This window comes from Rhipicephalus microplus, chromosome X (genome assembly GCF_043290135.1).
Source record: "Rhipicephalus microplus isolate Deutch F79 chromosome X, USDA_Rmic, whole genome shotgun sequence".
NCBI classification, from domain to species: domain Eukaryota; kingdom Metazoa; phylum Arthropoda; class Arachnida; order Ixodida; family Ixodidae; genus Rhipicephalus; species Rhipicephalus microplus.
Window position 1 is genome coordinate 118,924,316 of NC_134710.1, and position 22,941 is coordinate 118,947,256.

The window sequence follows — 22,941 nt, forward strand, 5'->3', positions numbered from 1 at the left end:
TTAACGTTTATTGTTTCTTATGGGGCTAGAAAGCACTCTCATTTTCAATGAGCAGCAGATAGAATTAAAAAAGCATCCGGAAAGATAAATTCTACGATAGCTTCGTAGCACTCGCAATATGGCTACTGGTACTGTTACTGCAGCCCTTATTTTCCTCAAGATGTGGAGAAAATGAGTGATGTCATTACCGTATAAATTAAAGATGTTAAGGTGAATACATATGGTGATTTTTGTACAATGTAGAACACAAGACATGGCACCTCAAGCATACGGACCGTTCGAGAACATCAGGTATGGACAAAGGTCACCACTTGATTTGTACGCCTGCTCAGAAGGGCAAACCCGCAGTCATAAAGGTTTTACATATCTCCCATTTGTCAGCACATCAAGTTCGTTGAAAATGCTCGTTCAAAATCTTTCTGTTTAACTTTGCTTGCAAACACACGAAAAAAGTTATTTAGTAAAAGTTAAGTATTCCATACACTCATACATTCAAAACTCATGCACCTGCAGTAAACAATTCAGAGCACTCAGCCACCACCTGTGAGAGACCTGAAAGAAAGGTCGCACCTTTAGCACCTACAAACTACACTGAGAACGCATTATGGATATGTGCACTTGAAAAATGCATCGAGAAATTTTTGTAGTGCTTGAAGAGCTTATCATTATTTTATTTTGTCATTCATGTGTTTCAAAATAAAAGTTGCAACAAAAGAGTTAGGATATGCTTACTGAACGGCTAAATGGACTGCATTGCTTTTTTTTCTTCGTGTTTTCATTGAATGATTCAAAAATAATTCCAGTTCCAAATATGAACTTGTTTACATCCACGCCTGGGTGGAGGATTGCATTTTCTGAAGAAATTTTCACAGCCATATTTATTCCGAACTTGGTTCGAACCTATAAGAAAACTGAGGTATATGTGGTGCATAAAACTGCGTGATGGCGTTCCAAGCTACAAGGCTCACATTCCGCGATATTATAGTTGGCTGCATGCTCAACGGAAGAAAACAACACGTGCTGATTTTATACCTTGCTTTTATCTTGGCAAACTAGGAAGGAATACGACCATGCGACTACTTCGGGAAACATACCAGTCCAGCATCAAGCTTGTAATCGTGAGAGCTAACATATAAGTATTGATTCGTGCTGTGAACAATGGCGGTGCAAAGTTCATTACTACTGCCTTCATTCTTGTCAAATACTTACTTTTTTCCTTCCTGCCTTCCCCTCAAATAATTCGTGCATGTCCGTTAAGATGCCTTTTGTTCGAATTTTCTGTGTTTCCTCTCGTATTTTACTATTATGCGCATTATATCATGAAACAAAGATTTATTTGAGGATGTAACTAATGCACTTCTTCGTTACCAATGTTACGGGGATATTCGTGTATCCTAATTAAGCTTATATAGCGCGTGCTTCGTCTAGACCCCTCTAGAATAAACGGCATCATTTTTTTTCCTGTCAAATCATACAAATCTGCATTAAAAATGGTCACTAGATGCGCTGGTGGCACAAGAGCGTAGAAATGCAAGTGGACCCTACGTGCGAGAGCTACTCATGTGAATCACATGCTTTGACGACGGTCATTCCTGAAGAGCTTCAGACATTTCGTCATGTTCGCTAAATATCTCGAAAGAGGCCGAAGTATTTTCAGTTGTACAGGCTCACATATATTCAAGAGACTCAACCGCTGTGACACATCAGCACTTTCATAGTCGATCCTGCACCGAATTTACCTAGTTTTTCATTTGTGGGCGCTATTAACCTCTGTCCAGTTACCCTCTCTATAATGACGGCAACAGAAGCGGCTGATATTAAATGCGAAGCATTTCTTAGCGAACTTCAGTGAGTTTGTCCGTATCTATCTATCTATCTATCTATCTATCTATCTATCTATCTATCTATCTATCTATCTATCTATCTATCTATCTATCTATCTATCTATCTATCTATCTATCTCTCTCTCTATCTATCTATCTATCTATCTAGTTGCCTACGACTTTAGCTCTCCTGGCCATTTTGATAAAGGTATCTATACCGAAATTGGTACGCTATAACATGACTGTATGACGAGTATAACTGACTAGTTATAAGTTCATAACGTGAAAATTGGGACATGCATGTCATGAATGTCATGAAATACATTTCGTGGTCCATGCTGCTCTAGCGATGGTTTCGTTCACATGACATATTGCAAAACCCGTATGTTATCACATGACTGCATGGCGAACATATGAGACAGACCCTAACCTCGAAATTACGACATGCATGTTATGTAAGTCATGACTACGTACGACGCTCATGATGCCCTGGCGGGCGTTTCGCTAGCTTCACATATACCGAATTTGGTATTACGTGACGTGAATGGACGACGATGGTAAATGACACGTCCAAACACGATAATCATTGATTGATTGATTGATTGATTGATTGATTGATTGATTGATTGATTATTGGTTGATCTGTGGGGTTTGATGTCCCAAAACCACTGTACGATTATGAGAGACGCCGTAGTGGATGGCTCCTGAAATTTTGACCACCTGGATTTTTTTAACGTGCACCCAAATCTGAACGCACGGGCCTACAGTATTTTCAACTCCATAGAAAATGCAGCCGCCGCATCCGGGATTTGATCCCACGACCTGAGGGTCAGCAGCAGAATACCTTAGCCACTAGACCACTGTGGCGGAGCAAACATGATAATCATGACATACGTGTTATGTAAAACATGGCTACATACTACAGTCATAGCGTTCTCGCGGCAATTTCACTTGCTTCACATCTACCAAACTTAGTATCACGTGACGTGAATGGACGACGAAGACAAATGCCTGGCGCAAACATGTTAATCATTACATGGAAGTGGTGTGCGGCATAATTCACGTCTGTTTCGTAAACTTATGCTGATTTTAAAGTGACATATCGACCTTCATCATTTGTGTTTCACATATAATTGATTCCCACTGGACGTGGGATCTGCCATTTTTTGTTTTCATTTGACAACAAGTAAGGTGTTTGTGCGAAAATGGCCCCTTGTGCGTATTAAGGTATTCGATTTAGTATAAGAAAGCAACGTAATGACTCGATTGTGTAAGTCACGCTTTCGTACATGAGTCCAGAATCACAACGCTTTTTGGTTGGATGATGTGGCTGTTGGTCGCCTTCATTGCTCATGATATACCAGTCTACGTCATCAGTTGACTGGAACAGTTTAACTGTAGTCTGTTATTTGAGATAACGGGTCTAAATTTACAGTTCTTAACTATTTTCTCATCAAAACTTTTTATTAGGGTTGCAATACACCAGAAATTGTTTCTCGCATAACATATTACCTTAATTCGTAGTTTCTATATCTCAATTGAAAACTACAAATACCTTTTCATACCCTTTTGTTGGCTTGATTAAACGTTGTTCGATCTCCTAGCGTCAAACGATATTGATCCCTTCGATCGATTTTCCTTCTTTTCGCTCGAGTTGTTACTGTGTGTTCTATCTAGTGAAATATGTACTATTCCATACACGTTAAACTATTGAAAGGAAACTTCATATGCAAATCTGCGCCCACATGCACAAAAAGAGTTGTGCTATAATTATTCGTAAAATAAAATACCTGACGATCCTGGAGCGAGACCTGGGGTAGGCCAATAGCAAAAACACATAATATCAAAAAGCTCTGCGACAGTGGTCCCCGGGCGATTACGCGTTTATCGCCACGGAGATGTCACAGGGATTGATTTCGATATTCGATACACCGTTCTCTGCCAAGAAAAGTCATATTGTGACATTATTTGGAACTCATTAATGAAGATAGTTCACGCAGTTGTGATTTACCAGGATATAAAAACTGTGGCATTGTCATGGCACTCGGCTGGTGTTAACGGCTGGGTAAGTGGCTAACACCTATTTTCGATTATAGTGAAAAAGAACTATCTCACGACTACAAAATTTTTGATTACTAAGGATTTTCTTGAGAACTGATTAGGGGACTGAAGTAATGCCGCGTTGGGCAAGGATTAATAAACATACTGAATATTACAAACATATCACACAAGACTGTAGGTTCAGTAGCTTTCCTGAACGAGAATCACTACTTCTGCGCGTCATTGTGATTGACAATAATAATAATAATAATAATAATAATAATAATAATAATAATAATAATAATAATAATAATATGTGGTGTTTTACGTCCCACAATGACGATACGAATATGAGGGACACTGAAGTGTAGGGCACCGCCACGTCAGTCTAGTGGCCAAGGCACTCGGCTGCTGACCCGCAGGTCGTGGGATCGAATCCCGGCTGCGGCGACTGCAATTTCTATAGAGCCAAATATGCTGTAGGCCCGTGTGCTCAGGTTTGGGTGCACGTTAAAGAACCCCAGGTGGTCTAAATTTCCGGAGCCGTCCACTACGGCGTCTCTCATAATCATATTTTGGTTTCGCGACGTTAAACCTCGCATATCAATCAAGCTGAAGTGGAGGGATTCGAAAATTTCGACCATCTGGCGTTCTTTTTAACGTGCACTGACATCACACATTACACGCATATGTAGAATTTCGCCTCCATCGAAATGTGACCGCCTCGGCCAGGATCGAACTCGCGACCTTTGGGTGAGCAGTCCAGCACCATTGCCAATGTTCTACCGAGGTGGACCTCAGTATGATTCATGTATGATTCCTCTGCCAAAAGAAGACGAACTGACTAACACAAGGTTCACACCGCTGAGGTGATGGCAAATAAACCACTTCCAAGAAAAGCACCCAAAACGAGGAACACAACGTTATCTATGTACTTATTGTCACCATTCTTCGCGTTTTTTTTTCCTTCCCCTTTCACGCAACGAAGTGCCAGATATTTAAGTTTTACTGGCTACTGTTGCGAGATTGGCACAAGACAAAATAAAACGACGCTGGCTCGTCCATCCTTTTTTATGTGATCGGCCACGTTCGTGATATTAGCATCATATCTAATGATGCGTGTGTAAGGGGCTATGATTTTACGTGTTATCTTCACTGTTATAATAATTACTGCGATGACTATATTATAATAAGAAAAATAACTGAACCGAGATGAAGTTGAAGTATATGTAAGTCCAGAATGTTTAGTAATGAGTTTCACAAAGGCCGTGAAGTGGCCCGGCTCCTCGACCATGCTTACTTCTGAAAACCCCACGCCACCTAGCGGCGCCACCACCAACCTTTGCGAAGTCCTGCGTGTATCCGCCGAGATTGTGCCGATACGCACGAGCCTTGTACTGCAACCAGGATTCCCTCGTGCTTACCTCTGGGCCCGCACCTCCACCTGGAGTTGCCACCGCGAAGTCTGCGTGCGACCTCCAAAAGGTGCGGTGGGTCTGTGCAAACGAATGTTGGAAATTTTTCTCTCACTGTAACTGCACACATCCGTGGTATATTTCGCCCACACGTCAGGCTGTTATGGTGCAGGGATCTGTGCGTTGAAGGTTTGATTTCACTCAGCGCCGAAGAAAATTGTGCAGAGGAAGAACGAAAGGAAGACTAGCCAGAGTGAAGACAGTCTGACTGTCCTGTTTCTGAGAAATGAAGTAAAAGTAATAAAAAAACGATAGAGTAAAACTGGAAAACGAAAAGCTGCACATGGGTGTGCCGTAAGATGCGACGCTTCGCAAGTTCTTCACTATGTCCACTTGTCCTCAATAAGTGCAGCAGAGCATTAAACACCTTCACAGCTGAGGGTTGTGCCGGCCATGCAATGTGTGAAAACTCTTGCTCCTTCCAACAGAGGGTTTCCAAGTTTGTTTTAACTGGTTGAAAGCTCTTTTCTGGGTGCATTGAAACGACAAAATACGTAAATTACTTGTGCGATCGTTTCCCCGAAGCCACAGTGGTCATACGTTGGGTTGTTGGTCATTCGGTAAGGTACGTGAGAAATTCATTACCTCAGATATTCATTATCTCAGAACGAACTGTACGTCTGAATGCAAGCTATTTAAAAAAGCATGCGATCCCATCGAGTTTCTTCATGCTTGTAAGTTCAATCGAAGACAAGCATTTCGTTTAGAATAAAGCACACACCTGTTCTGAGATATCGGCAAAAGATGAGCATCTTCTCAAAAACACATATAGTGGTGTTTACAGGGTGCTCGAAGTTTATTATGGCACAGACCCATTGGCGCATACTTAGTTATCCAGCATGGCGTGAAAGAGGCCAAGTAGGTATGGATACGAATAGTGTTCATCATAACGAAAATGCTGAAAGGGCTGAATGAAAGAGACGGTCATAAAAAAAAAAGCTGATAGGCTGGACTGAAACAAAGTTTTGACCTTCTGCTCGACTAGGTACGAAGAACGTGTATTACAGCAAAGACAGAGAAAGATAATACAGAATATCTAAATATGTGTGTGAAAGTTACGGTGAATAACCTTGCATCGACAAACACCCTGCAAGCCGTGATATTTAGATTACTCTCAAGTAATAATTTCAATAATAGCCTTGAAAATCTCACTCTGGGTGTCCGGTATACCCGCCACCGGGACAGCTAGACCTGCCTGTCTCAACGTGAGACTGGCCGGAACTAGCTGGCTGCTCCACGAATACCCCACCCCCCCCACCCCAATTCCGAAAAACTTCCTGGCTACGGGTCTCCCTCCAGTTGTTTCATTTACTCACTCACTCACTCTGATGACGAGGTCTGGCAAATAAATGTCATTTAGGATAAATGGCTGAGTCATACATTATGAGAAATGTGGTGAAAGAAGCACCTCGAATATTACCTTGTACACCCATACCACTGCATATATAGCCGGACACCATTTTTCGCACATTACATACCCCTGCATAACAGATTACAAAGGAAGATTAGAAATACTTTTGACGTTGGCAACTATCAAGCTCAAGCAAAATCGTCGGCTAACAAAAGGCACTTTTCCTCGTGGGCTATGCAACAAATACATTTCGAATGCCATGCTGTGCTCGCTTTCTGACAAGCCACGGGCTGCATCGGCTACATTAACACCAGGAGTGATGCGTGAGAGCTAGCATTAAACATTCGTACAGATTGAACAGTGCCCCGAAATAATATTAATAATAATAATAATAATAATAATAATAATAATAATAATAATAATAATAATAATAATAATAATAATAATAATAATAATAGGCTTCATATTCCAGCACTTTTTATTTTCTTTTGCTTGAAACATTCTCATGGTTATGCCCAATAAAATTTACTGAACTATCAAGGTCATAAAATAAACATGTTTTGTGGTGTTTCTTTTATCTATAAAACAATCTTTAAGATAAAACTCCATGGTTTTGTGATTCTTTTTTTCTCCTGTGACATGATTTTTCTTAGTAGTGCACCATTCTAAAGCCTATAGTACAGTATTGATCTTTCAAAGAGAGCCTAAATTCTTTGAATATTTTTTCCTTCTCCCATTTGACCAAACTATCATATATTGATGCATAACCTGGACTCCACATAAAACTTGGTAAACCAACTACATACACTAGGGTTATTAGGTAAGAGGTCCGGTGCAGTTTGATGTTCGCATGTTTTGTGCCAATTCTCCAAAGTGGTGGGGTATACAGGGTGTCCCTGGTAATTTTAGTCAGAGTTTAAAAATATGCGAGCACACGCAAATATGAAGCGACCAAATGCATGTTGCTCACCGTTGCCTAAAGTTTGTCAGACTATTTTTTTGTGTTCCCAAATATTGTTTAATTAAATTTGTTTAATTAACTAACTTTTCAAGAAACGGAGATGGATAAAAAATTTCAATGAGAAAGTTGTAGATCGGTTTGCAAAACGTCCGATTAGACAGTCTTGAACTTTATATCTGTTAAGTATTAGTGTTTTTCTGCTAATTACAAATGCCCACAAAATACAAAAAATACCACGTGACAAACCCGCTCGTGCGCCAGTATACGCACAATGATTCCAGTGCTCCCTAACGTTCCGCGTACGAACGACCATAGCATTTGCCTCATTGTGCCGTCTCGGTAGGGCCGCAGCAACGGTGATGACTTTACAATGAACACGTTTTGCTATCGGCCACAAGAACGATAACCACTGTGACTGCTTATCGCTGTCATGAACCGGTGCGAGGGAAGCGTGTCGTTCGTACGCGGAACGTTAGGGAGCACTAGAATCATCGTGCGGACTGACGCGCGAGTAGGTCGGTCATGTGGTATTTTTTGTATTTCGCGGGCATTTGTAATTATTAGAAAAAACTAATGAATAACAGATATACAGCTCGAAACTATTTATTCTGACGTTTTGTAAACCAATCTACAACTTTCTCACCGAAAATTTTCATCCATCTTCGTTCCTTGAAAAGGTAGTTAATTAAACTGATCTAATTAAACAATATTTGAGAACACAAAAATTAGTCTGACTAACTCCAAGCAATGGTGAGCAACATGCATTTAGTCGCGTCGTAATTGCGTATGCCGGCATATTTTTAAACTCTGGCTAAAGTTACCTGGGACAACTTGTAGATATATTTCGTTAAGCAGATGGATCGTATACTATAAAAATTCTGCACGAAACGTTTGTCAACATGCTGGAATCTTCAAAAGGAACCAACAAAACTATGAAATGACAGCCATATAGCTAGTACCAACGTTCCGTATGCAATTTGTCGTTTCCATGCATATACAGACACAGCATCAGCAGGTCATAACAGGGAGTGCCTGTAGCCCAGCCACATAAGGCCCTCCGAATTCAGTACACCTCACGAGTTTTTTCACGTGTCTCCTTGTTTCTGGATGCCATAGCGACTGCCCTTGTTCCCGTCTCTCTCTCACAGATCAGTGGGCCCCTAGTCAGCACCAAGCTGTCGCCATGCATCAGTTCCGCGTTGGGTGCACCAGTGCGTTCTGAGGCAGGTATACTCCGGCCGCTAGTGTTTACCATATATCTCGGGGGGCCGCTGTGCTTGATTTCCGTCAACATCCGAGAGAACATCGGTTGGTAGAAAAATCAAGGAGCGCGTAGTGAAGAGAACGGCCAGGTTGGCTCGCGGCCGTCGACATGCACGGCATTTTTGGCGTGTCACAACTCCTGCGGCGGCACATCTGAGGTTGAAGCGTCCGCATCGCCTCTGCCGTGTGCATTCTATTTATACCGGCACCCTCGGGGCACTGGATGTGAACAAGTTTGAGTGCACACTGGACGCATACTGGTCTACTCCTTTGTTGGTTACATTAGTTTGTTTTACAATGTCTTGACTGTTTCGCTATGAAGTGGCTTCCTGGAACATAGGCCAGCTTTCCCCCACCCATACGCGCATACTAACGTGAAGCGTTTCGCAGTTGCAGCGCTATTTTCGCAATTCTCACTTTCTTACTGGACACAGTGGTTGACTCTTTGGAGGTGTCCCCACATAGAGTAATTACAGGACCACAAACCGACATATGATTTATCTCATCAGGATCTCTTTTTTATGTGATGCATTACTGCTGGCGCTTTGAGTATTTCTATCTATCTATCTATCTATCTATCTAATCTATCTATCTATATATCTATCTATCTATCTATCTATCTATCCACCTACGCCTGGGTGCTTTCGTGATCGCCTCCTTAACATGGGGTAGAACAACATTTGTTTGGGAGGGTAACAGCGTTTCACGAATATCCCTGACTGATCATGATACGAATACCGTGAAAATTCTGTCACGTACGTCATCAAACCCTGTCCGCCAGACACGTGCAGCACGCGTCCGTACACCACGGACCGCAATATGCGGGTATGCGTCCAGGCGTTTGACAGTTCATATCAACCCAAGACTGGCGAGAACAGACATCGCTAATTTAAATGCAACAGCGTTAAGAAAAAACGGACATCGGCAGCGCTAACCCGACGATTGCAAAGAATAAATATTAGGGTCCCGGCAGCAATCGAATCTAAATGGTCTGCGTGGCAAACAGGTATCCTACCACAGAGGCACGTCAGGTCTCGATACTGCTTTGGAAAAAGACCCTATGCAGACGTATACTGCCGGTAAAAGGTGAATTGTGGTTGTAGCGCATGCTGTCAAATTTTATAAGTATTACATATCTAGTTCAGTGATACAGGCATCATGTCGGGTTGACGTCAGTTTTATACTTAAGCGCCATCCACTGAAGTTGGTCTATGCAGCAGTAGCTAAGAATACCATCGGTGCAAGCACGAGCGCTACATATCTGGTTGCCATTTCTGTGGTCGGTATACTCATGCTGTTGTTGGTGACGTTGACCAACTGTAAACAACTGGTTATATAAAACATATGTGACTCTTTGTCATTTGTCTGCGCACGAGACATTTGTACATATATTTAGCGTCGTTTTATAATGTATCGTTCAATTAAAATTTACACCTATGGCGTTTCCTCTGCGTGCTCCGCATAACATCGATTTCCATGGGTATGTGCAATCTGTCGAATTTTTATTCATATGAAGCTTCGGAAATGAGACCACGTACCACCGTCGAGAGTCATGTATGCTGTATTGCTTATTGAGCACATTCGTTACGTTCTTCATTTTGTTCTTGTTTTGTTTTGGGGAGGAAAGCGCATGCCCCGAGTTGAGTGTAGCAGAATAACAAATACCAAAAAAATTTTGTCAGGCTTTCATATAAGATATTACTATTTTTGTTTGTGGATGTTCTGTATTATGATAGTGTTTTTCTTTAGTCTTTTCCTCCACTTAAGTGAGCATACATGGTTTTCCTTTCATGAACTTGTTGCTAAGCTGCTTTCCTCGGAGATGATAACATTAGTAATAACAATCGCAACGAAAACAACGATGACGACGACGATGACGACGACGACGATGATGATGATGATGATGATGCGGGGTGCCAAAATGCGAATTCTTTTGAGCCCTGATTTTTGGTTACGCATACGGGTCGTTGGTCGTCGTCCGTCAACAGCAAAAAGTGCGTTGTTTTTCCAAGCGCGACTAACGATGTTCCTCCTCTGTGTCCTGACGTCGTGCATGTCAACACAGACATCTCTTCTCACCTTTGGAGCACGACACGTCAAGAAATTCGATTCAGAGGTTTTCAGATGCTGGGCTCGTTCCAGACAGATGTCATGCTCTTCGCGAGAAGCTCTTGGAAAAGAATCCCTCGTTATCTTCATGTTGAAACACCGAGTAAATATAGTGCCCAGAATCTTTCAACGTCTTCCTTCTGCTATCTTTCGCTCATATGTGCCTGGTAACTCCACCGCTGCACCTTTCAATACTTCCACAGCCTACTCGCACGCTGCGAGACTTCTCGCCATTTTCTGTAATGAAACTCGGAGAATACATGTTAAGAACACCCATCGAGAGTTCAAGTGATAGCGTTCGAAAATTGTCCGCGATGTCACTCTGGTTGCGGAGGCAAATGACGGCTGAGGCGGTGTCATTCACCATGGCCTTTTTACATTACGAGTACATACTGCACTCTCCTATCCCAACCCTCTCCTACCACGCGCGTCCTTCCCTCCGTATACCCGTGTCTCTGAATGTCATGGGCGTGGGTGCGCACAGAAGCAAACCTTGTCGCCGGAACGGTTACTCCGTTCGCCTCACTGGTGGGACAATAAGTGATACTGAGAACTGGAGCGGGTCTCCGCGTCCCTCGACGCCCGCGCGCTGCTGTAGGCACGCTCTCGCGTGGCCGGGGAGTCGGCCGCCGTCGTTCTGCCGCCTTGAAACAGTTCTGCGTATTGATTCAGACAAGAGGCTCCCGTCAGCGAGCCTCTCCGTTTCTTCTCTTCTGCGCCTCGGTAATAATGTCCGTCTCATTTAAATCGCCGTCCTCGTCGCATCCTCGAGCGGGATGGGAGTCGATGAGCGTGGCCCCAGCAAGGCCACCACTACGCCAAGCACAGGAGGAAACATATATCAGCCACCCTGGCAGCGCAGCCGCGCAAACTTTGTCTCCTCTCTCGCGAAGAAGCGTACTGGCGTCACGAGTATAGTTCTCGGCGCACGTGTGATTGGCTGAACGGTGCAACAGCGCCTGAAACACGTGAGGAGGAGACGCCTAAGCTGGGGGTGCTCGGCAAACACCGTTCCGGCGTGCTTTCCCAACGCTGGCCGTGCCCCAAAGGACGTCAGGCTAGGGACCGAGCAAAAGCGTCGCCGCCGCTCGAGCTGCACGCGGTTGTCACGCCAGTTAACCCTTCGATACGCTTCGGTGCCAGCCGAAGTTGTGCCATATTTTCCTTGAATAAATATGTCCCGAGAGGAGATAACATGCGCGGTTAGCCGGCATTTTAAACATTACGTTCTTTTCTCTTTTTTTTTTTGCTCTTTGGCCTGTGAGCATGAATGTGCAAGTCTTAATGTGAAATCGTCTTCTGACGTCCTGGGAACGTAACCTGCTTGCGACGGAAAGAAAAGGGGAGATATTGGACTGTGACTCAGAACTACCTTTCGAAATACTAGGCATGAATCTTTAACTGATGCTTAGCTGGTAGATATTTTCCTTGCGAGCGAAGATGTGTTCACTCAGGGCAATATATTTGAGTAATACTGAAAGTTTGGATAGTTAGCTTTGCATAGTCACGCAAGGCCTTCGAGTGCAAAAATAGACAAACACATGCGCACAAGGTATCCAACAGAAAAGCTCCATTCCGCTTTCTAATAGTACTCGTGTATTTGTTGTAGGTAGTTTTTTTGCGTAAAGTTGTTGTGGCATCAGTACACTTTGATCAGTTCATCTACCGCACTTGTGGCATTCCGCTCTGACAGCCCCTCAAGCGAAGGCTGTTTCAGCCTACTTGATTTAGGATCTGTGATGCATACAATATACTCTTTAAGTACGGTTCGCAAACGACATTATTACAAAGTCAGAGGTCCCTTTTCGCAGTTCCTTCCCACACCATATGTTAAAATTTTCAAGATACAGAGCGAACGGGAATGCATCGTCGCACGGTCAGTCGCATTCGATCCGCGCGTCGACGTCGATTCAGGGTTAGAGAAGCAGCATTTATGGATGCCGCATGTCGGCGTAAACACAGAACGGTTGCCGCTACGAGTAATGCGTTCTGCTAATGAGCACGAGGCCGGTCGCGGGCGTGCTATTCCCGGACGCGGCCGCCAAATGTTGGCAGGGACGGAATGCAAAAGCGGTCGTGTACCGAAATTTAGGTACACACTGAGGAACCCCAGGTGGTCTCTAATTTAACCTGCATCCTTGCATGGTGGCCTCCCCCATCAACCAACTGCATCACGGTGCAAAGCGCGCCCTTTGATTGATGACAGATAGCATTTCTAAGCGCATTATTAGTATTAGTACATTATCATCATCAGCAACTTTATTGTACACTTACTGTCCCCCCATGAAACCCCCTATAGAACATTCAGCTGACCTTTCATTTCTGCTTGTGCGACTTGTATGTCTCCGCACAGCGTCTTCGTAGTAATTAAAACAAGCATCCTGTGCAATAGGCATTTCTTAGCAAGTGGTTACATTGTTTCGCAGTTAACAAAAGTGTGCTTGCATTTATAATAGAGTTCACCATCACTTTACTTTCAATTATTCCGTTTACTATTTTTACTAGAGTAGGGTAGTGACAATTAACTTCCTTGCTTTCTGCATTCCAGATATTTCGATGGATTTCACTCTTCTCCGAAATCACGCTTCCAAAAATCGTGGGTTGCGCCAGGAACACCATCTAAATTAACAATATACGCTTGAGGTAACGAGGTTTGAAAGGCCTGCTGGCAAGTGTAGCCACTTTTTCAAACTGAAGAGGCAGAGAAAGCTTTCGACATAAAACGTTGCTTTGTCAATCAGCACAAAATACGCACATTCTTTGGAAGTTCCTTTCACTCATGCTTTCCAAAGGGTAAGCTAACTTGTCGGTAAAGCGAACATACAGTAAAATATGCGACCACTGATGCCCATTATTCACAGAGTATCTAGTGGCTTCATGACATTCCTTGTCAAATTTTTCTTTTATACTGAAAAATGCAGCTTAATCAACCACATACATGGTCATATCAGGGTCACCGCAACCATCTAAAACACTATCATTGTCTCTAATAGACATCTCTTTTGCTAGCAAATGTCTTTAGCTCGTCCTGTTTATTCTCCCAAGCAACACCTTTTTCATGACTTTCCTGACGTAAGTAAATGATGGCAAGGAGGTAAAAGGACCGTATGCACATGGGAGGCTTGCTGAGAACAGTATATGAGGTCATGTTTACTTGCAAGCTCCGAAAAACCAGCACAAGTGAAGATTTTCTTTGGATTTAGTACCTCATGCGCCAAAGAAATTTCTATTATTTTTTAATGTGAAAAATTTCTTAACGTATTGCAGGTACTTAGAGCGTTTCTTTCTATCTATCTATCTATCTATCTATCTATCTATCTATCTATCTATCTATCTATCTATCTATCTATCTATCTATCTATCTATCTATCTATCTATCTATCTATCTATCTGTCTGTCTGTCTATCTGTCTGTCTGTCTGTCTGTCTGTCTGTCTGTCCACCTACATCTGGGTGCTTTGGTGATCACTTCCTTAACATGGGGTAGACAAAACTTTGTTTGGGAGGGTAGCAACGTTCACGAATACGCCAGACTGTTCATTACATCCTGCCGCATAAGTCGCGACAGGTGTCATGAAACCCTGTCGCGTACGTCTTCCAAACATGTGTGACATGTACTAGTGTACCGCTGCCCGTGGTATGCGGGTATGCACAACAGGTGTTTGACAGTTCATATCTACCCAGGAGCGGCGAGAAAAGACATTCATAATTTAAATCCCAAAGCGTTAATAAAAACTTCCATCGGCAGCATTAACCTGACAAATACGAATAACAAATATCAGGATTCCAGCGGGAATTTAACCCAAGCATTCTGCGTAGCACTCAAGTATTATACCACAGCGACACGTCAGGTCTCAAAACTGATTTGGAATAAGACAATGTGCACCGTAATATCGGTAAAACTTCAATTCTTGTTGTTGTGCTCGCTGTCTGATTTTCAAACATCTATAATACAGGCGTCACGTCGCGTTGACGCCAGTTTTGTACTGAAGCGCCATCCACGGAAGTTGATCTACGTAGCACTAGCCAAGGACACCACCCTTGCAAGCACAAGAGCAACATATTTCAATACCTTGAAGGCATTGCAATCACCCATGGCCTTCACGCCCCAGGAGATTGGGGGGGATTTCAATGGCCCGAGCGTGTTCGAGGTACGTGCATAATGAGAAACGAGGGTGTAAGTTGGCAAAGGTTATGTCCACGCTGGGCCTAACTCTCTACACCGACCCTGACTACCCAACTCTCGCGTGACCTGGGGCACTTGTGCATACCTTACCCTCACAACAAACATCCAGCATGTGGATTGGGTCAACACCAAGGAGGCACTTTGGAGTGGCTACTGCATACTCAGTATCACCATTTGCTCCCAACAATTGGCAAGACCCTATGAAAAGGCAAGATTAACTTATTGGACAAAGACTAAAGTATACATCAATTGGAGCACCAGTGAGGACAAAACGTACCAAGCCTATAGTCTTAAGAACACAAACGCAGATCAAATTCTCGGAGGTCACTGCGTCGGTGAATAACCACCTCCTTCACCTCTGGTCTACCCGGCACAGCCTTGCCTTCTAACGGCACCAGCAAAAACTCAGTCAGCAATGTTAAGACTCCCAGCTCAACTGGCGAACATCGAAGGCATACAGCACATGACATCACGATACATGGTTGTCACATGGCTCAGCAGGAGACATGTGACAACCTATCTATCTATCTGTCTGTCTATCTATCTATCTATCTATCTATCTATCTATCTATCTATCTATCTCTATCTATCTATCTATCTATCCATCTATCTATCTATCTATCTAGCTATCTATCTAGCTATCTAGCTATCTATCTCTGCGCACTAATAATTGTTTTAAGCAGAGCTGTTATGGTCAAGGTCTGTTGTGTGACGTAGATAGAAAATTATCATCATCATCAGCCGGAACAAACTCAATCCCCGCCCAAGCATTCTGCAGATGGCATTATGAAGCTGGAACGTGCCCACAAGCTTAGCTATGGCCCAACCTTGCGTGGCTTAATGCCAGCTGTACTAACTTTATGAATTTCCTCCCTCTCGTCGTGCAAGCATGTCATATGTTTAATATCGAACATAACAGATGCAGCTAAAAATATGTGATGGCACATACGACGGTGCGGTAAGGATGAAATTAAACGAGAGTGTAAAACACTTTGTGCCAGTTGTCGTGTGCGAAATTTTTCATTTACAAATATTTCAATATTTCAGTCTAACGCTGCTGAAGGCGCACTGACACTTGTGCGGCGAAACTGACGAGCAATAGTTAAAACATTACTCCTATCCTTACCAAATTGACCTAATTTGTTTGTACTGTTGTACGTTAGGCGACATTGGCAGTTTTACAAATGCACCCCCTAAATTATCTGACATCGGTGTGTTACCTATACTGTATTCTATTACTTTACGCGAGAGAAACATTTACACAAAACTTGGCTGGGGTGTTTAGTCTAGCTTTTTTTTTCTTGGCCATTTCTCTGTCTCTTTTTTTTTTCTTATGAGCTCCTCACGAGAAAAAAAACTATAAGATTTAATGTCCCAGCAGTTGGGCAATGCGAGACGGTGGACGGTTAGAATCAACATTTTGTATTGATTTCACCCCCATGACTTGATTAATTGTTGTGAAGCTAGATTTACCGCAAAGCTGTATAGTATAAATAAGCAATTTCTAACAGTGCAAACAATTACCTACTGAGCAGGAAACTGTAGCATCATCGTTCACGGCTTTTATCTTCAACTTTTTTCAAGAAAAGCAACCGTGACCACCCAGATCGAACTCAAACTGCAGCTGCCAAAACTATTGAACGAATCCCACTGCTGTTTACTGGTACAATAAATTCAACAAGAATAAAGTAATAAAATAACTAATAAGTAAATGAATGCATAAATAAATAACATACGCACTGTACTTCGAATTCATGTAAACTGGGGTGGAATTTGTTGTAGAAGAATATTTGCAAAATTGGAAAATTTTAAATAAGCGCATCAATAAGGAAATGAATAAATGAAATAAAGGGCCACTTGGTGCGCAACTTCGCTCATCATCCACAAATTAGAAAGACTAATGATATTTGTTCTTGTCGATCGAGTGTAGTTCAAATGAAGTCCACTTTGAACTCCAAATCAGTTTTCATTGCGATCTTGATCTCATTTTATCATTAATTGTCCTCAAGCTTTTAAGTTTAGTTTTTTGTTTTGCATTTTGTCTGGTTTTCTTTCATTCCAAGTCTGCCTTCATGTACTTTCACATCGTTAATATTACACGCATTAAATAACGCTCGCGTGTGCGAAAAGTCGCTATCTGTATATACAGTTTAAATAATAAATAAAAAATAAAATATAAATAATGATGACCATAGATGTATTTGCTCTATCGTCCGATTTAGGTGTGCTGGCCAACGCCAGTAGTCGAACACACGACCTCGAACTCGCCAACAAAACGCTACAAGCGCTTAGCAGTGGTGACGGCCATGTCATAGCCAATTAAAAATAACGCACTGACTGACAGTGTGTTAGCAGTCCCTTATATTCATTTGTCGCGTTTCCAATGTGCGGCCGTAACCTTCTTTTCCTCTCGTTTTTTTTCCTCACAGAAGGCTCACCAAGACATGTTTTTTAAGACCCAAAAATATTGTGTATATTGGAAGAAATGAGTAGGGTAAACTCAGTTTCAGCAAGAGTCATATTTGCTAACTAAACCTCCATGTATCATAGCCCATACGAATTATTCTTAATTGTGATCAAAATTTTTTTTTTCTGCAAGACATTTTCTGTACTAATGGGGTCTTTTTCTGGGACACTGACTGAATGATCGATTTCATTGGGGCTACGAGAAGCGCGATACTGAAAGGCTCCAGCAGAAACACCGTTATTTAACGTCCAGCGAAAGTAAGGTACACGAGCACTTCGGCGTTCCCCCTCCATCTTAATAGGCCGCGAATCTAATCCGTGATCTAGCGTTCTGTAGTAAAATGTAAAATGCCGTAGCCACTGTCCCAGTCCTTACCTATTGCTGCAAGTACATTCCAAGCACAGATGACTCCTTATTTTCTGTGACAGGAAACCAAGCAGCGATTGACGTCAGAGACGCAAATAATCTCATTTCGGGGCGGAACACCACACGCGATACATAACCACTGCAACTCGCTAAGCGTAAGATGTATACGAGATCGCGTATAATGCGTCGCAGTTTATGGAGTTAAATGTAGTCACCCATGTCACAAGTCTAACTCCTGTCTTCAAACAAGGTTCATCCCGGGCACGCCGAGCCCCTTGACTCTTAGCTCGGGCTGTCTGTTTTGCCTGAACCCTGGGAAGGTTTTGTTTTGGTCTCAACTGCGGGGTCGTCTTCCCCCATCCTACCCCTCTTTCCTCGGCGCTTGGCTGGGTCATTTTGATATCGGCCTCTGCATGGTTTTCTTTTCTTTTTTCGTTCTTTCTAAGCCACGTCCCACTTTTTTTTTTCCGGTATCAGAGCGTTGTTCGAGGGTAAGGGAACTCACCGAAGAACACTGCTTCGCGAGGGAAACAAGGGGCCCCGGCGTCCCGATTTTCTCCTGAGTCATCTCTTTGGCTCCCCCTCGCCGCCAGCGGCGATCGATAGCCGAAGCGCCCATAGCGGGCACCCAAGCGGTGCCCTTTCGTTCCCCTCCAAGCCGAAGCCCGCGCGGTGGTCTGGGAAAGGGAGCTCCGCGACTCTTGCCATTCCTGCGGTGGCTCAAAAACTCCAAAAGCGGCTACGTACGCCACGGGCAATTGTATCAGGTGCCGCACTCGGGCTACGGGCTCCATTCGTGCCGTTCGACTCCCGCCCTCCTCTCGCCGTGCGCCGCGGCGTTTAGTATGGCCGCCTCTCTCCCGATAGCATAAAGCGCTTCGCAACCAGTTGAGCGAGTGCACGCGAAACGGGCCAGTGTGGATGCGCGTTCCTTCCACGACTGAAAACGCGGACAAACACGCAAGTCGGAGAAGGTAGTTTTCCCAGATGGTGGAAAGTGAAGGGCATATTTGACCAGGGCTAACGTGTTGCAACTCTACAATGCTGACATACTACACTGCCATAAAATACGCCTTAGCAGAATAGAACAGTGACAACGTCAACTACGTCTCTTGTTACTGGAGAAATAGTCTGTTTGCACGTGGGTGTTGTAAATAAAAGATAAATTAGCTGAAGCAGTACGTCCCTGTTGACAAAGAGTAACCGTTATACAAATATTCTTGTTAAATTGAAAGATTAAAGCGACACAGATTTCACGTATTTTAAGGCTAAACAGTGAAATTTTGAGAAGGATAATAGTAACAATAAAGGCCAAAGGCACTACAGTTTAAACAAATTTTCAAAGTTCTTATTGTTATGGGGCACTTTTTCGTGCAAGTTTCAGGTGTGGAAGACTTGCGTACATCAACTAGTTCATTTAGAGTAGAGGACATACACGCACGCACACGCACACACATACAAACACACACAGAGATAGAGAGGAGAGAAAGGAATAATTTGTGGCGCAGTCACAATTTTGGGGGGGGGGGGGCGGGGGCAAGGGTGAGGGGGGAGCGTCAATGGCACGGTGGTCAACGGGTAGCGGCGACGGCGTGATTTGACCTCTGATGAAGGCAAAATCAAAATACTACGGCATATTTATATTTATCTGCACCTCAAGGAGCCCCTCAGAGTTCAGAATTATGACTTCTCTGTGCTCTGTATGCACCGTAGGCAGACATATAGTACTTTAATTTGCATTTTATTATTATTTAATTCTTAGTTGGCCAGTGTTCGCGATACAGTATTGTTGAGCAAAGCGGAACAGAGGCAACGGGCATCACCAGTGATGTCATCACCCACTCGGCACATACTTAACTGCTTTATCGAGACATTTTCGTCATGTTCGTTGTAAGACTGCGCTTTGTAACCAACGTAGCAACCCAAAAACATCAAATTTATTCAGCCCAAACAGAAAAGTTAGACATACCAGCACTATTTTTCTCGTCGTCGTTCTTCTTCTTCTTCTTCTTCTTCTTCTTCTTCTTCTTCTTCTTCTTCTTCTTCTTCTTCTTCTTCTTCTTCTTCTTCTTCTTCTTCTTCTTCTTCTTCTTCTTCTTTCCATTTCTATTATAATGCCTTCTTGAGATTTCGCATGCTTTCGCAAATTTGCGCAAGAAGCAATCTTGACATGCCTGCAGCGCTACCCATTCCCTAAACACCAAACAACACGACTAACTATCGCAACAGGTGTTTAAACCCTTCTCTGAACACTGTAGGAACACGTCTCTCGCCACTCTCTTCTTATTCACATCCTTGTACTCTTACAGGAACAGCATTAGGCGACGGTCTTGGTCTCTCAATGTATAGCGAATTGTGAGGCGCGTACCCATGGCACGTGCTGTGACAAGAACCGGCGTATATGTCATCTCATCCGCCCGCGTGTGTGAGATCCGAGAGGAAAACTTTGCCGAAACAGGTTACCCTGCCATAAGTTCCCTCGTCGAGGACGTCCAGAAACCAATTCAGCGTCAGCGGCTTTTCGCTTCTAGAAAGAGAATCTCGTTCGCTTTCCCAGTATACGATTATTAAAGCGACGCATTTCGCCCAGGGATTCATCCGCGTTGCCGAAGGCCGTGCTCCCTTCCGTCTCCCTTTCCTTTTTTTCGTTTCCCCACCGCGAATCGTTTCTCGCAGGCGCGGCGTCACCTTCTTTCGGCGCAGACAGGCAGGCACACGCTCGATGCCAGACCCCCGCGTTGCGTCGCCGGCTTCGAAAGCAGCACGATGGAAGTACGGCGGCTGGGCGCGTTGCGGGTGCGCTCTTTCTAATCATGCCGCGTCGTGGGCGACTGGCAACGCGCGAGGCGTCAAAGGGGAAACAGCAACGGGGAAAGGGTTTCGACCAGCGGCTTCGGGCCCAAGATGCTGACTCCGGGAGAAACGTCTTTTGATCCGTCTCTAACAAGGGATTTGTTTTCGAATATCAATGGGATGCGGCCGCAGTCACTCGGGCCTTCTTGCTTTTGTTACTTTCTCATTTGCTTGCGAATGCTTACGCGCACGCGCACACCTTCGAAGCACCGCACTGCAGTTACCGAAAGCGCAAGCGCGTTGCTTTGCGTTTCGGGCTGGCCGACGGCCTCGTGTGTCGTGGATAGATTGGAAAGAGTGATCGGCGCAAAGGAAAAGCTTTCGATGTTCTGCCGTTCGTCGGGTGAAGTTGCGTGGCGCAATCCCGTTATGCTGCCGCCATCCCGTTGCACGGGAAAAGTGTGCTGCTGATGCGTGCCTTCGCATGCAGTCCACCAGCTGTAATAGAGGTAGAAATGGGCAGAATAGGTTAACGTGCCTCTCACTACCTGTGGTACGTGCATATATTGGCTTACCATAGTTGGGTGGCATTCTCTTCCTTCGTTCTATTATTCAGGTTTTTCTAAGTGCTCGTCTCATCACTTTACTCGTCCGTACTTGTTTCTTCATGTAAGAATTTATTACCAGCCTCTGAACGACTGATGCATGAACGACGTTAATACTAATGCTCGAACCTAGGAAGCGACGCACAAGCGCCAAAGGAATGGTGGTGGTGTATGAATAAAGTGTATATCACCACGACAAACGTACAACGCACCATCTATGAACGAGCCAAATCACCCTCACCGGTGTTACGTTACTTCGTCTCAGTTAAAATGTGATCCACTTTTTTAAGCATGGTCCATATTTTTTTAAAGGTACATCCCCCCTCCTCCCCACTACTGATCCGGATTATCCTGACATTCATAGAAATACAGGTATGGTATAGTATGGAGAAATTAACTGAGGTCCTCAGAAAACAGCCTGGAACTGCAGTACACTGTTCTTATTGTGAACATATAACCCATATGCTACGCGCATTGTATGAATCTGATCGATGCAATTGGCGCACTCACTCTCAAGAAATGATAACTGACAAAAAAAGCAGAGGTAAGGTACCTCATATTCGGCAGGCACCCATTTTTATCACGCAAGCTGCATTTTCGAACATTATTTGTCAGTTACTTCTTATAACCATCAATATAATGATCTTTTGCGTCTTGTAGTCATCGTGCTTACAGGCTAAAATAAAATAAATTTATTGATTGAATAATTGCTTGATTATTCGATTATTTGATAGATTGATTAGTTTTGAATTATACGTGCATGGACAACACTGAATGGGACATAATGCCACGGGAACATTGTTTTAACAGCGAAGCTGTTATAGCTCGCCCTATTTTGTGCGGTGTAACCCGCAAGCCCCTTTGCCGTATACAGCCGATGCCAGTGTCTAACGAAAGTGAACGCGTGAAAGAGAGGAAGCGTCATATTGGAGAATTCCTACTTCACAGGAATGATACCCACCGCAGTACTGCGATGCAACCTGAGATGCAGGTTCAATATTTCTTGGACCCTATCAGGTCTATATACTGAGTGCAGATAGCGCAAACCGGGTTTCACTGAATATGCGCAACTTATCCCGCACTACATAATTTCTCATCCGGCATTTGTGGAGGACGAACAAGGTGAGTTGAAATGGTGAGCTCCACATTATCGTGTACATTTCCATCCATCTTGTTTGTGTGATTTGTTTTTTTCTATTAATTTACTAGTTTATCAATATATCTCATGTGTGTGCGTGTGCGTGCGTGTGTGTGCGTGTGCGTGTGTGCGTGTGTGTGTGCGTGTGTGCGTGTGTGTGTGTGTGCGTGCGTGTGTGTGTGCGTGCGTGCGTGTGTGTGTGTGTGTGTGTGTGTGCGTGTGTGTGCGTGCGTGTGTGTGCATGCGTGTGTGTGTACGTGCGTGCGTGTGTGTGTGCATGCGTGTGCGTGTGTGTGTGTGTGTGTGTGTGTGTGTGTGTGTGTGCGTGCGTCTGCGTGTACTTGAACACGCTTTCTTTTTTTTCT

General features: G+C 43.7%; 1 protein-coding gene across 6 annotated transcripts in view; it reads left to right on the forward strand.

Annotated features, from left to right (window-relative positions):
* LOC119176365 (uncharacterized) overlaps window positions 1-22,941 on the forward strand; it is a 218,696-nt gene that overhangs the window by 911 nt on the left and 194,844 nt on the right. For all 6 annotated transcript variants that reach the window (XM_075877508.1, XM_037427613.2, XM_075877512.1 and 3 more), the window contains exon 2: window positions 244-291. In XM_075877508.1, coding sequence (XP_075733623.1) covers window positions 254-291 — 38 coding nt within the window. In that variant the 5' untranslated portion in view covers window positions 244-253. The remainder of the gene's footprint in view (window positions 1-243; window positions 292-22,941) is intronic.